Source organism: Ursus americanus, chromosome 35, assembly GCF_024610735.1.
Source record: "Ursus americanus isolate L20-20 chromosome 35, mUrsAme1.1.p, whole genome shotgun sequence".
Taxonomy (NCBI): Eukaryota; Metazoa; Chordata; class Mammalia; order Carnivora; family Ursidae; genus Ursus; species Ursus americanus.
Window position 1 is genome coordinate 4,541,064 of NC_142161.1, and position 16,042 is coordinate 4,557,105.

Here is a 16,042-nt window from a genome sequence, read left to right on the forward strand (position 1 = left end):
GTAATGTGACAAACTGACACGTGTCTCCTGGTGCGGTACAATGGGAAATGTACAATATCACCTAGGTAATATTCTTGCTAAGAATGTTGAACTGGACTGTAATCAGGAGGAAACGATCAGACAAATCTGGGCTGCACGTGACAGATGATGGCCTGGACTCTTCAAAGTATAAATGTCAAAAAAGACACACACACACACACAGGAGCCTGTTCTAAACTAAACTAAAAAGATATGACAATTAAATGTGATGTGGGAGCCTTGACTGACTTCCGGATCAGGAAAAGAGAAAACTATTATGGGCACCATGTGGACAGATGAGGAATCTGAATACGGATAAGATACCAGATAATATGATTATATCAGTTACATTTCTTGGTGTGGTATTATGGTGTCACAGGAGACTGTCTCAGCTCTTAGGAGACACATTAAGGGGTAAAATGCCATGATCTCTTAACTTTCAAATGATTTGGTAAAATACATATTAACAAATAAATAGATATATACATATGGAGATAACCACATGTGGCAAAATGATATCAATTAGTGAATCTATATGAAGGGTATATGGGTATTTGTTGTACTGGTCTTTCAACTTTTCTGGTCTTGAAATATTTGAAAATTGTAAAAATAATAAAAATAGATCATGTTTTTGCTTTAGATACTTAGATTCAGCCCTTACTTGAGACAAGGAAATAGTCTCATGGATTCTGGCATTTCCTGATTTATTTCAGACTTTGTTATAATGCTTCAGAAAATTCAAAAGAGCATGTTAATGAATACCACCTAGAAAGTCGAAGAATGTTTTTAAACAGGTGGGAGAAGAACAAGTGGCAACAATTCTAGGTTGTGAAAAAAACCCAAACCCAAAGGAAAGTGGCTTTTGTTTTTAAGGTGCAGGGGTTGGTGATACATGAACCTCCCTTTCACCATCGATTCGTCCTTCCCTTGTAAAGAGCAATTCACTCACGCACCTGACATCTAGGGACCAGACTTGAAAATCGGCTAAGCCTCTGCCCATTGATCTAACAGAAGACAAAACAAAACAACACATGCAAAGAGAGATACCCTACAGAGCTACCCCCCGGGAGCTCAATTCTTCAGGGCTTGACCATATTTCGTGTGAGACAGAATGCTATCATTTGAAGGGAAAGACAGCGGGACTGCAGAATCTGGGCAAGGTGGGAACGGGCAGGACTATTCCTAAACCTGCTTTTTATGGGGCGCCTGGCTGGCTCAGTCAGTAGCATGTGACTCTTGATCTAGGGGTTGTGAGTTCAAGCCCCATGTTGGGTGTAGAGATCACTTAAGAATAAAATCTTAAAAAAATAAAAACTGCTTTTTTATGACACCTACTTGTCTTCATTTATAAGCAGGGGGTGGCATAACATTTTTAAAACATTCCCAAGCAAGTAATTTTGTCTTAATTTAAAAAATTAGGGGTGCCTGGGCGGCTCAGTTGGTCAAGCATCCAACTCTTGGCTTTGGCTGAGGTCATGATCTCATGAGTCGTGAGATGGAGCCTCCTGTCAGGCTCGGAGTTGGGCTCTGTGCTCAGTGCAGAGTCTGCTTGAGATTCTCTCTCCCTCTCTCTTGGCCCCTCCCCCTCTGCTCTCTCTCTCTCTCTCAAGTAAATAAAATATTTTAAAAAAATTAATATATGTTTCAAAGTATGCTTAAGAGCAGCAAACAGGAAAAAAAAAAAAAAAAAAAAGCAGGGACGCCTGAGTGGCTCAGTCAGTTAAGTGTCTGAGCTGCCTTCGGCTCAGATCGTGATTCCAGGGTTCTGGAATCAAGTCCCACATCCGGCTCCTTGCTCAGCAGGGAGACTGCTTCTCCCTCTGCCTGCCTCTCCCCCTGCTTGTGCTCTCTCTCTGACAAATATATAAATAAAATCTTAAAAAAAAAAAAAAAAGAACAGCAAACAGCATCTTGAAATTCAACAATTATAGGGAGTCACAGTTCTGAGAAGGGTAAGAAAGAATCATTGACATAAGGGCACATGGTGAAGTCCTTCATTCATTCATTTATTAATTAAAATACATGTATTATATTATCTCTACTGAGTAGCCTGCACCATCCTAGACACTGGGGAATAAACAAAAAGTACAGTATAGTAAGTGTTTGACTGAAAGGAAGAGAGATCACACAATAACAAGAGACCCTTAACGGAGATGCTCTTCGAAGTGCCACGTGCCTTAGACTGTTTAAATGAGTTGGGGGGGAGGGGGCGCCTGGGTGGCACAGCGGTTAAGCGTCTGCCTTCGGCTCAGGGCGTGATCCCGGCGTGATCCCGGCGTGATCCCGGCGTTATGGGATCGAGCCCCACATCAGGCTCCTCCACTGGGAACCTGCTTCTTTCTCTCCCACTCCCCCTGCTTGTGTTCCCTCTCTCGCTGGCTGTCTCTCTCTGTCGAATAAATAAATAAAATCTTTAAAAAAAAAAAAATAAATGAGTTGGGGGAACGCTGCTACCCCTACCACGGACCACATTCAGGCTCTACTGACTCAAGGCTGAGCCACCTTTCTGCACATTTTGCTTCTTTGGGGGCTACCATGGGACTATGCTTCATCTGTTGTTCTGGTTTAAAATGCTCCACTGCTTTCTTTTCCAGAGACTAAGCTGGGGGTGCAGCCTCAGGACTCAAGCGGCAGGGGGTGATTATGAGGCCTCCTGCAGAACCCTGGTACTCACTGGATTCCCTCATTTTTTTTTTTTTAAGATTTTATTTATTTATTTGACAGAGAGAGAGACAGCCAGCGAGAGAGGGAACACAAGCAGGGGGAGTGGGAGAGGAAGAAGCAGGCTCCCAGCGGAGGAGCCTGATGCGGGGCTCGATCCCAGAACGCCGGGATCACGCCCTGAGCTGAAGGCAGACGCTTAACGACTGAGCCACCCAGGCGCCCCTCGCTGGATTCCCTCTGATCTGACACCACCAGACGTCACCACTGGAGATAAGCTATCATGCAAGAAGAGCCTATGTATTGTGTGAAACTCCGTATGCAGGGGGAAGCTTCGAACATATGATGGCCTTGGGACAACGCTGGCCTTGAGGCTAAGCTGGGAAAAGAGTGGTAGTAGTTGCAAAAATATCCCCTTGACTTTGGTCCCTTCTGTCTGCACGCATTCCTCCTTGGAGCTACTTATTTCCTTCCCACTGGGAGCACCCGCTATTCCTGTCTTTCTGGGAGCTTGTGGCCTTCCTCTCTCCGTTTGAACAGCCTTGGCCCTGACCTGTGGGCGTTACAGAAAAAAACGGGATGAGTTATGCACGTGTGATGGGCGTGGCCAGGGGGTACAGAGCGAGGGAAGAGAGGGTCTCTTCACGAACCTAAAAGGAAAAAGGTAAAAGGTACTGAATCTGTGACCCAGCTCCTCGTGAGACTCGGTTCTATTTTCCTGTCTTTGGCCTGGCTGGGTTGAGAAGGTGGTTCTGAGGGCTCAAACCTTCTTCCCAGCCTCGCACAAGCAGGGCAGACGTGGAGAGATGCTTGCGGAACGTAAGCGACTGTGACAGTGCAGGCCAGCGCGCAGAGGGCCACGTGCTCATTATGTATGGCTGGAGAAATGATCTGTCTCCAGGGGGACATGCTTCATTGTGCATTAGCTTCTAGCCACTTCCTTCCCCCTGTTTCTCTGCCCACTCTCCGGATCCCTGTCCTTTGGAGTCTCCTTTCCCTGCCCGCCCCCCCATTCCCCTTCTGCGGCGCTGCTCTGCCCATCACTGTCTCCTGCCATTCTTCCTGCCATGTCCGCGTCTCCCTCTCCACTTCGCTCACTCTCACTCTTGCTGCCCCGGACTTGCTTCCCTGCTTCTCTCGTTTGTCTCTGGTTCTCTCTAGCTCACGTTCTCTCCGTCCATCTGTGTTTCCCTCTGCAATACCAGCGCTTTGGGTACCCCGCAGCTAGTGATAACCTTTTCTCGTTACATTAAAGTCCACCGCAGCACTTGGTGTATTGATTGATTGGTTTTTACTTCAATTCTGGGGAGGCAAGAAAAGGGAATTTTTTTTTTTTTTTTTTTTTTTTTACCAAGTGAGGGAACAGAGAGAAAACATGGAGTCGAGCCTCGGGAGAACAGAGCCAAGGCGCAGGCAGCCTGAGACGGTGGGGTGGGGGCATCAGAAGAGCTGGAATCCATGGTGTCTTACTTCCCTTCCAATAAACTAGGGCAGATATTCGTGGCTGAGGACAGCTGAATCTGGATTATAAAGGGTTAAGCACCAAGTTAGGCTTGGCACCTCACTTGGAGGGAAAGCTTCAGGGAGAAATGAGTTGGGTTAAATAAACCCAAGAAGCTGACGTGGGTAGAATTTCTTCTGCCTGACCCACTAACAACTGCGAACAGGACATTTTGGAAATGGTTTGTATTGAAATGCTTCGGTGGGGCACAGCCCCTGGAAGCAAGAAGTTGGCTCAGAGGCCAGGCCTGGGGAGCGCCGCAGGAAGGTGGACAGTTGAGGGGGGGGGGGGAGGGCCGGCCGGGGTCAGGCGGGAGGTGGCAGCAGCTGCTGACTGGGGCAGTTCTGATGCTGTGTGCGCTCTCTGCCCTTGCCGGCTATAATTAAAGCTTTCCCAATAGGACTCTGGCTTCCTGAAGGGAAACCAGGATTTTGAAAACAAACAAGAAACACACAAAATACAGCAGAGTTGCTGGGTTGCAATATATGCATATTTTAATCATAAAGCCCTGACTCATGTCCTGAGGTCACTGCTGCTGGTCAGTGTCAAAGCCCCGCATCTCCTGCCATAGCCCTGCCAGGAGGGGCTCTTCTAGGGAACACGCACAACTAACCACATAAAACCCCTCCCCGTGCTCCCCAGATTAGAGATGCTCCGGTAAACCCTTCACTGACCCAATCTTCCTCCTCACCGTCCGACACAAGGGAACTGCTCCCCGCAGTTTCCCTCCACGTTTTTTTTTTTACCTTACTCCCTTTTCATCCCACTTCTTGCTCCTCTCCCCTAACAGACCACACAGATTCCATGGAGCAGAATAAATCAGTTGTTTTATTTTCCCTCAAAGGATGTAACCTTCCACTCCCCAAATGGCTTTGACAGTTTTCTCATTGGCGAGCTGAGGAGGATATCAAGAGATGTTGACCTTCTGGTTTTGCCTAAAGAGGGAACACTCGGTAACTATTACAATCTGGTCCCGGATTTCCTTTCCTGGTGCCCTTCCTCCCCCTCCCCCATGTCCTCACCTACCTTTTCCCTTTCCTTCCTGAACATTCTACCCCCGCCCTCCCAGCCCTCCCTTGTCTGGTGTGGAGGTGCTATAAGGCTCACCCGCCTTCAACCCCACAGCAGTCCCTGCTAGCGAGAGAAAGCACAAGGCCTGGAGGAGTGTTTGCTCTCTCTTTAACCAGATTAGTCCCATTACCTACCCCGAGGAGTCAGATTTTGGTGTCACCGAGCTATCTGTAGAAGGAGGAGAAATTGTCAGACATCACTTAATGAGCCCTGTCCCGTGGACGCCTGGGAACTGCCGAGAGAAATTAATCTTCCAGCTATTTAAGGCAATTTCTTTTCCATCATCCTTTGTCAAGAGGACTGCCCTGGGAAATGAATCCGATGGGAGTCCCTGAACTGGTCCACGCCACTCGACAGAATCTCTCCAGTGCCTTGTGGCATCCATCACCCACCCCCGCAGCAGAGACATACAACATCCCTGCAAAGCCAGCTCCCCACCGCACTCAGCAGCAAGAGGCCACAACTGCCCAGGGTGTGCAAGACTGGGCCTAGACACGTGTTTTCCTCTACCTCTGCTCTACTTTCTCTCCAGAAAACCTACCACAAATTGACCTCTTCCATTAATTCACTCTTTTTTCCAAGATCCAGCAAGGAAGAGAAACGGGCATGTGCAGAACAGAACACGGGACTGACAATTGTGCATTTTCTTGCCTGAACGGAAGGCCTCAGCCAGTGCAGAACAGGAGCTTACGTTCGACAGCTAGACCACTGCCAAAGCCGGGCGTGAGACGGAAACCGGGCAAGGGGAGCGTTGCTTCAAGACCGTCTCTTCTCTCCAGACTTTTTTTCATGAGCTAGAGAGTCTTAGGCTTGCTCACGTAAAAGAATTCCAATCTTCAACTCTCTTTCCACCCTCCAGCTTATTTCCCAGGACAGTAATTTTCAAACTGTGTTCCTTCGGGTTCCAAGAAGCGCCGGGGAGTGTGTATACGTAAAGGTGTGGAGGCGGGGAGGTGGTCTATGGACCATGGCTCCGTGGAAGAGGCGGCTCAGTGGTGGAGGCTCTGGACCCCTCAACAACTCTATTTCAACCTGATTTGATTTCTCTCAGGTGTTAGAATTTCTCCTAGGGGTCTTTTTTTTTTAAGGTCCTGATTTTTTTGTTTTAAGTAAGCTTCATGCTCAACGTGGGGCTCAAATTCATGATCCTGACCGACAGTCGCACGCTTCACCCACTGAGCCAGCCAGGTGCCCCTAAGGTTCTAACTTGCAACAAAGGTCTGCAAACCAGCGCCCTGAACGAGAGCACGACTGTACTGTGCCTCTCACACAGCTAACCACTGGCCGATGGCGGGGGATGACTCCCCGCTAGCACGAGCGGCTTCCTGACTCCAGGGGCTCCTGAGGCACTTTTCAGCAAAAAGAATCTCCTTAGGCACCAGTCATTTGTTTTCCAAACTCCCTGCTCCAATCTCACTAATTCCCCATTTCCCTGCATTTAACAAATGCAATTAACAAGCCTCGATCAGTTCCTGGCCGACAGCCCTCATCAATCAATACACGACGGCACAAGGCTGAGGGGGATGGGAAGGTATCCGCACCACGGGGGAGAGGAGGCCCCACCCCCTCGATTTCTCAAACCCCTCAGCCTCAAAATATGACACTGGGCTGTCACCCTCACCAGCCACTTTTTTCCCTTCTTGCTCACTAAAAACAAAGCAGTACCGTTACCCCCTTCTCTCCATTTTTTTCTAAAGGTTTCTCCCATCAACCTCCTCTGTCTCCCCTATGCTTACGTCTTCTCTTTAACAGAAGGCTTTGCCATCTGCTGCCACCATAGCTTGGGAGCCCCCTCAGTGCTGGGTGTGATAAATCAACCATCGCTCTGCTCTCAGCAGGGCCTCCTCCCCACCCACATGTGCCAGTGACAATTTTGTGCTGCTTCCTGTCCAGGAGGCTATAAGCCCACCATCGAGGGCCGTCCCCTACACGTGCACACACCCGAGAGCCAAAAGGACAAGGATCGCCAAGCTTGTGGTCACTACGGCTTTCACGCTCACCTCTTTGTCCTCTTTTCCCAAGGTCCAAACCTTCCCTTCCCAATTGATTTAAGATTCACCGTCTTCACGTTTCTGCTCCGCGTGTAGCATTGGCCTCCCCTCCCCCCCCACAGGGTGAGCGCCTCTCCCCCTGCAGCTCTTCCTCATACAGCCCTGTGCATCTTTCCACCTCATCAACTTTTCATCTCTTTGCAAACAGAATCGGGAAGTCTCTCCCTCCTCCCCGCCTCCCTCTCCTTCTCCTTTGTTATTAGCTTCATGAGTGGGGATGCTAATGTGTTCACTAGACAATGTCTTCACACCGCTGTTTCCTGTAATTACAGTCAGTGCCCTCCCACTGTCCTGGCTTATTTGGCTGTAAAGTGCTTGGAGGAGGGACAGTGTGGACAAAAGACACAACACAGGCTGAGGTGGGGTAGTGTCATGTTAACACCCAAGACAGTAAAACAAAATCACCTCTGCAGCAGGTCATTAACAACTAGTGACACATAGAGGTCAAGGGCACCAGAGCTTAAAAAAGTTATCAACCCAAGTGAGGACCCCCCCACTAGAGGATGGGGCGCAGTATCCACATTACCAGCCGCAGTGCCCCCAGGACATGCAGGCAGCCACACCCCCTCCCTCAGGGGGCGGAGCCACTGTATTTGTCCTGTAGATCAGCTACATTGTCACTGGACACTCGGGTCCAGCCATCCTCCCGCACGTGGTAGAGGTTGACTGCACCTCCCGAGTACGCATCTCTGTAGGTGGCTTGGTAGATGGCTCGGCGGGCCAGATCGTAGGCCTCTTCCACCTCTAGGTCATAGGAGTAACCCCGATCCATGACCCCATAGGCATACACAGAGCCAGAACCTACAGAGAAGGTGGCCCCTGAGATCCGGTTTCCTTCGCTGTCCACATAGTAGAGGCCTGGAAAGACAGGTGAGGTTAGCAGGAATAAAATGACCATCCTTTTGACATCTCATTCATTCTCCGACAAAAGTTCCCCATCCCCTTGAAACCCAGGGGAGACCAACAGATAAACAAGAAAACAGTATGTCTATAAAATTACTTAAAAAAAAAAAAGAAAAGAAAAAGCTGGGGGCACCTAGGTGGCTCAGTTAAGTGTCTGCCTTTGGCTTGGGTCACGATCCCGGGGTCCTGGGATCGAGCCCCACATCAGGCTCCCTGCTCAGCAGGAAGCCTGCTTCTTCTTCTCCCTCTGCCTGCCACTCCCCCTGCTTCTGCTCTGTCAAATAAATAAATAAATAAAATCTATTAAAAAAAAAAAAAAGTAGCTGAAGGAATCAAATTAAATATTAAGACCCCTGGATTCTACAACATACCACCTCCCCTCCCCTCACGTTATAACTGCTTTCTTTTTTTTTTTTTTTAAAGATTTTTTTTATTTATGTGACAGAGAGACAGCCAGCGAGAGAGGGAACACAGCAGGCGAGTGAGAGAGGAAGAAGCAGGCTCCCAGCTGAGGAGCCTGATGTGGGACTCGATCCCGAAATGCCAGGATCACGCCCTGAGCTGAAGGCAGACGCTTTAACGACTGCGCCACCCAGGCGCCCCTATAACTGCTTTCTTGTCCTCGCCGCGTCACCAAAAAACAAGTACAATCCAAATGACTTAGGTATCTTTTTTTTTTTTTAAGGTTTTATTTATTTGACAGAGAGAGACACAGAGAGAGAGAGAGAACGCGCAAGCACAAGCACGGGGAGGGGCAGAGGGAGAAGCAGACTCCCCACTGAGCAGGAAGCTCTACACGGAGCTCTATCCCAGGACCCTGGGATCACAACTCAAGCCAAAGGCAGAAGCTGAGCCACCCAGGTGCCCATGACTTAGGTTTCAAGCGTAGAATTTCGGGCACTGCGGGAGATAATGTTTAAAACAATCCTAGCCCCGGGGCGCCTGGGTGGTTCAGTTGGTTAAGTGGTTAAGCGTCTGCCTTCGGCTCAGGTCATAATCCCAGGGTCCTGGGACTGAGTCCCGCATCAGGCTCCTTGCTCGGTGGGGAGTCTGCTTCTCCCTCTCCACACTCCCCCTCGTGCTCTTTCTCTCTCTCAAATAAATAAAATCTTTAAAAAAAGAAAACAATCCTAGCCCTCAAAGTTTAGATTATCTGGGGGACAAGACATACATCACACAGTAAGAGAAAGCCTAGAGTTCCCACTCATATCGCAGAGACCTACACTGTCCAATACGGAAGCCACTAGCCACGTGTGACCACCGAACATTTGAAATGAAGCTGGCACCACGTGCTGAAACGATAGTGTTTTGGATCTATAAAATAAATTATTATGTTAAGATTTATTTATTTTAGGGAGAGAGAGTGTGTGCGCCGAGTCCATGTGCACACAGGGTGGAGGGACAGAGGGAGAGGGAGAGAGAATCCTAAGCAGACTCCATGCTGCGCGCGACCCTGAGATCACACCTGAGCTGAAACCAAGGGCCGATGCCTAACTGACTGCATCACCCAGGCTCTCCAAAATAAAACAGGTCATTAAAATTAATTTCTCTTTTTTTATCTTTAATTTTAAAAATGTGGCTACTATAAAATTTAAAATTACACGTATGGCTCACATTGTATTTCCATTGGACACTGCTGGTATAGGTCGGGGGTTGGCCAAGCCAGCTGCCTGTTTTTGTGAATAAAGTTTTACTGGAACACAGCCGTGCCCATTTGTGTACATACTATGACTACTTTTGTGCTAAAGCAGGAGAGTTAGGTAGTTGAGACAAATACCATATGGCCTAATCCTACATTACTTATTATTTGGCCCTTTATGAAGAAGTTGGCTAATTTTTAGTATAGATGAAAATTTAGACGAAGATTTTAATAGAATTTTTATCAATGCCATTGTCACCAAGTTCAGATTCAAACTTCCTATCCTCAAATACTTTCAGTGGCTCTCCATTACCAACCAAATTCATCTCTCTCATGCTCCACCAGCCCACACTGGCTCCCGTGTTCTCAAATACAGCCTGCCAATGGCACCGTTAATCTTTCTATTTCAGTGGTTCCCATCTCTCACTGTACATCAGAATCAGCTAAGGAAGCTTTTTAAAAAGATGCCCAGTACTTACCCCAGGTATTCTCTTTCAGTTGGTCTGGGGGGGAACAAGTATGGGGCTTGTGTTTTAAGTTCTCCAGGTGATTCTAAAGCAAGCCAGTTGAGAACAAAATGCTGAGCAATTTTCAGATTCAAGGATTCCAATGTCTGCCCCAAAGTAGCCCCTCCACAGTCCCATCACCACTGCCATGCCTAGCAGGCTCACGACCTGGTTTCAGCTCAGCTCTCTGGCTTACTACGCCTCTTCACACAACCTTAGTTCTGATTAAACTGGGCTTTTGGGTGGCTCGGTCGGTTAAGCGCCTGCCTTCGGCCCAGGTCATGATCCAAGGGTTCTGGGATCAAGCCCCACATCAGGCTTCCTGCTCAGCGGGGACCCTGATTCTTCCTCTCCCTCTGCCTGCTGCTCCCCCTGCTTGTGAGCACGTGCTCTCTCTCTCCCTCAAATAAATAAATAATATCTTTAAAATAAATAAATAAACAAACTGGGCTTTCGGTTACTTCCCCAAAACCTCACGCCTCGTTCCCCCACTCCTTTGTTCACCATGCTTCCTTTCTCTCATTTGCACATCCTGGACAACTGCCACTTATCCATGAAGTCATCCCCGATTCCTCCCGTCAGAAATAATCCCTTCGTCCTCAAAACTCCCTCAGCATCATATCGGTTCTTTTACAAATGGCATTCATCTCATTTAGCCTCTTGTTAAGTAATGTGTGATCCTTTTTCACTTGTCTGCTTTTTGAGGCGAGGGGCTGACTCATCCTAAATGGGACAGGCTGTCAGGAAGGGTTCTTGAGAAGGCACGATTCAGGTTATGCTCTAGCTTCTCGGGTTTTCCTTGCTAGCCAGCATCTATACCCTCGTACACCGCTTCCACCACCTGTAACAGACCCAATACCTAAGGGTACAAAGCAACATTTCCAAAATGCTTCCCTGGGCCACACAAGATGTATGGAGCTGTTCTTTCACACTTTTCCCCAAAATGCATCTCATTTTCCAAAGTACCGAGCCACATTCCTCTCTCACATCCACTTTTTAACATTCTCATTCACCCTCCACTGAGCAGTGAACTGGTGGTTTCCAAAGCAAGTGGAAAAGCGCTAGGTATCCTGCAGTTGTTCGACTGAGGAAAACGAGGCACTCAGTAAGCAGGTGAACGAATGAAGCAAAAACAAAAGGGAAGAATAATTCTACTCAAGCAATGGAGGGGGGAAATTATACAGAAAGTGACTAACTGTGTTCCAGCTTGATAAACAGACATCCAAAACTGGTTGAAAAGCTGAGGTGCTGGGCTGGCTCAGTCTGCGGAGCGTGGGACTCTTGATCTCAGGGGGGTAAGTCTGAGCCCCGCGTTGGGTGTAGAGATTACTTAAATGAATAAAACTTTAAACAAGCAAACAAACAAACAAAACCAAACTGGTTGAAAAGAACTGACATCAGATAAAAGGGTGAACTTCCTGGCAAGGTTTCTATATCCTAGAAAGAGAAAAAGGCTAAGAAATTTATTTTCAGAGATGACAGAATGGGACCTAGGGTCCTAGGGTGATTCTATCAAGCAAGGAAAGGATGAGCCCTAAAGGCCCCTTCTAGGCCAAAGACCCCCTGAAGGAAAAAAGGGAAGAGAAATGACTAACTTCCTGTATATCAGAGTTTCACTGTCCAGTACAGTGGCCACCAGCAACATGTGGCATTGAGCACCTGAAATGGGGCTAACGCACATGCCAAAATGGCATTATTTTAGGTATTCTGTATTAAATGAATCATTACAATGTCCCCATCTTTTTATTTTTTAAATATATCCATTAGACAATCCTAAAAAATTGTTTTGGGGCGCCCGGGTGGTTCAGTTGATTAAGTGCCTGCCTTTGGCTCAGGTCATGATCCTGGAGTCCGGGGATCGAGCCCCACATCAGGGAGCCTGCTTCTCCTTCTCATTCTGCTCAGACTCGCTTGCTCTCGCTCACTCTCTCTCTCAAATAAATAAAATCTTTTAAAAAACTGTTATTTTTTTATTATTATTTTTATTTTTTTTAGGTAAGCTCTATGCCCAACGTGGAGCTTGAACTCACCACCCTGAGATCAGGAGTTATCTGCTCATTGACTGAGCCAGCCAGGTGCCCCTCCATTAGGCAATTTTAAATTACACGTGTGGCTCACATTCTATTTTTATTAGAAGACACTGACTGGAGTTTTTATGTCTATTATCCAATTTAATTCTCAAATACACTCTTTGCAGGTCTTATCCTTTTATGGGAGAGAAGAGAAGGAGAAACATTATGTGCCAGACACTACATGCTTTACGTGTATTACCTCATTTAACCAACCTAACAGATGATGAAACTGACTGGGAAAAGGAGCAGCCAAAGTAAGGTCACATGGGGTGGTCAATGACACAGCTAGTCTAAGCTCCATGCGCTCTCCTACACTGTAGCGCCTTCCTTGAACAAAGAGAGGAAAGGGCGCAGGACCCAATCAACCCATCCCCAGCACTGACACAAAGCCCTTTCATTCACCTGTTCATCCAACCCCTCCTCTCTGTAGTGCCAGCCCAAGAACCAAGTTGTTGCAGCTTAACTCACCAGGGCCTCTCTTATCCCAGCCACAGATCATGGTGCCCATGGACAGCCCCATGCCTTTATACTGATACACCATGTTGGCAAGCAGCTTGGAGGCAGCTGCTACTGAGATGCGTTCCTTGTTTCGAAGCTCATAGATTCGACATTGCCGAGCCAATAGCCGCTCCCAGAAGCTGCAATCCGCTGCACCCCCAGCCATGGTGCCCAGCAGGTAGGGATTGATCTCTATCACCTTCTTTACTGTCTGGGAGGCTATATAGGCACCCGCTGTGGCCCGAGAGTCCGCTGCAACAATGACTCCATGTTGAAACTGTTAAGATCAGAAGAAAACACATAATAGGCCACATCAGACCACAGGAACATCTCCTTGACGTTTCTTTTTGCATCAATGGAAGACCAGAACGTCTTCCTCTGTCCTTTTACACTTCACAAGATGCTTTCCACATATTAATATCAACCAAGCTTCACATCGATCCCTCAACATGGGTATAACCAGTATTAACTTCAATTTCGTTTTATAGATGAGGAAACACGTTCAATGAGATCGAACGCTGTGCCCAAGACCGTGGAGCTAGTTACTGCCAAGCTGGATCAGGAATCCCAGCTGTCTGGCTCCTACCACAGTGTTCCCTCCCACCAACCTCCCCCTCAAAAGACAGCTTTTCAGTTACCCTCGCCTAATGGGGACCCAGTTTCTAAAAACCTTTAGTTAATGGTTAAACATCCCTTCCTCCGCCAATGCTCATTGCTTCTGAGGCCTCCCCTTTCCTGGACCGGAGCCACTTGGGGTTGCCTAGGAATCAACCCAAGCCCCCTCGGGCTTCTTCTCCCCCTCAACCTCAGCCCCACGGTCCTATGGCTAGAGCGAGAACCGAGGCCTCTCGGGGCAATGAGACAGCGAAACCACGGGGTCGGGAGGACAAGCCCGAGGCTCCCACTAGGCTCCGTGCTCGCGGCCCTCGCGGGCTCCGGTCCAGCTGGATGGCCGGGAAGGCCGGGAAGGGCGCGGGCGCACGGGTCTCAGCCCGGCGCGGCAGTTGGGTCCGCACCTTGAAGGCCAGGGTGGTGGTTCCATGAAGCATTTCGATTCTCGGCTCCTCCGCGACACCCCAGTTGGGCGCGGCCAGGCTCAGCCCATCGCTGGGACTCCCTGGACCCAGGTCCAGCAGATCCGCACGACCCCCGAGTCCGAAAAACCCGAGCCCGTTCACCGGTAGCGGCCTCTCCAACACACTGGCCAGCGCCATGTCTAGTGAGGGCACAAGGAACTCCCCGCGAGAAGGCCTACCAGAGAGCTACCGGGCAACGCCTCGCCGTCGCAGCTTCACTTCCTATTAAAGTTATCCCAGGGAGGAGCCATTTTAACTACTGGCAACCACGCCTCCAAATACAAGAGCCAGACGCCAGGGACTGTTTTCACCGAGGGAGTAAAAGTAAACGGCTTGATTTCCTCTAAATTGTAAAGGAATGTTGTTGTCATCTTGACTTCAGTCAGGCAAGCAGCACTGGATTAAATTCAGCTCTAATTCATAGGAAGCGATCGGAAACGTCCGTGTTGCGTAAGGGAAGTGAAGCCGGCCATCTTTGAGAAGGGAGTGACTAGTTGAAAATCCTTTCAGAACCCTTAACACTAAGTCGTCCCCGCCCTGCCGGGTGTCCAAGCAATACTTTACATCTGTGAGGCTTTAGCATCCTATTAACGCGACTGAAGTTGCCATTTTGTTTAAGGGCACCTTGTAATACTGGGTAAAATAGTGATGTACTCTGAGGCCATTTTCCTGTGAAGTTAGTTAAACCACAGTAGTTTGTGGTAAAAATTGCAACAAAATAAAAGTGCTGTAGCTCTTGTTATTTGATAGCATTACCCGCCACACTACCCAAATTCTGTAACATAACCAATTTTTAAGATTTAATATTCTCTTTACTCCCACCCTGAGGTGGAAATTCTAATAAGTAATGTGTTGCACAAAAGGCGGAAGAATAAAGAAGGAAACGTATGGGGCTCAGTTAATCCACAAACTAGATTCTCAATTCAGCTCCAAATAACTGAGTCAATAGTCATTTACCATCTCAGAGCCTGGAGGAGGGTTGACACTCCATAAAGATGTACCAAGAGGTTCTCTAACTTAAGCTTGCTAAGACAAGCTCTTTATTAATACAAGAATGTGGTAATATATCATTGTCTCTCCCTCTCTCCACCCACCTTCATTTTTCACCCTTTTGGGACCCATAACAAACAAGGAAGTGGGCAAATGTATGAACTGTTGCCTCCTGCTTTATGGTTCTATGAAGTCAGTGTCTGGCCTTCCTTGCTGGATTCCAGCAGCAACATCCATCAATATCTAAATTCTGCTTTCCTCTGATGCCCAACTCAGCCCCTCCTCTTCCCCCAGCAGACTCTGCATATGTTGTATTTTTAATGCTGAAATTTGGCAACCCTTTCCAAGCCCAACCATCAGAATGTAATGAAGCAGAAGATCTTTATCTGCGTCTCACACTTGGATGGTGTGGAAAATGCAGAGTGCCTGTTTATAGAGCAGGTATTATTTTGCAGTCCCCCCTGCAATGCAACTTGTCCTCCTTCTGACTCTTCCCTCTGGTTCGTTCACACTGCCACTAATAGCATTTGTACCTCTCCTAAGACACTTTCACATTTTAGCTGGCTGTAAATGTATTTGATTGTGTCTAAAGACGGGTATTTCTCTACTGTTCATCTCTGCGCCCACTGTATGCTTAGTAAACGCTTGCCAAATGAGAGATGGCCACAATGTTCTTCCAGTGGCAGAGGCTTGAAGCCGTGGCCATCTTCAACAACTCCCCTTCCTTTCCATCACATTCAGTAAGTCGCCAAGTGCTGTTGATTCTTCCTCTACAATGCTTCTCATGTTCTTTTTTTCATTGCAATACCGATACCACCTTTGGCTTCTTATTTCCTCTCTCCCGAATTACTGAAATATTCTCCTAACTGATCTTCTGGGCCCAAACTGTATTCTCTAATTCATTTTGCACAGCACCAGATTGATTTTCCTAAAACACCGTCTTCATCTTATCTCTTGCCTGCTTAAAAATGTTCTGTAAGATTCAGCTCCTCAGCATTGTGGGACCATAGTGGGCCTTAAATGCCAGCTTGGAGAAGAGAAGGTGGTTTGGGTTTG

The 16,042-nt window shown here is 47.8% G+C and overlaps 1 protein-coding gene across 1 annotated transcript; it reads right to left on the reverse strand.

The window, feature by feature from the left end:
• Nucleotides 1-7,657: 7,657 nt before the first annotated feature.
• Nucleotides 7,658-14,194, reverse strand: PSMB5 (proteasome 20S subunit beta 5). Its single transcript, XM_045802766.2, has 3 exons — nt 13,937-14,194; nt 12,891-13,197; nt 7,658-8,160 (listed from the first exon to the last, which is right to left on the reverse strand). The coding sequence occupies exons 1-3, from the start codon at nt 14,132-14,134 to the stop codon at nt 7,874-7,876; spliced, it is 792 nt and encodes a 263-aa protein (XP_045658722.2). The 5' UTR covers nt 14,135-14,194; the 3' UTR covers nt 7,658-7,873.
• Nucleotides 14,195-16,042: the final 1,848 nt, after the last annotated feature.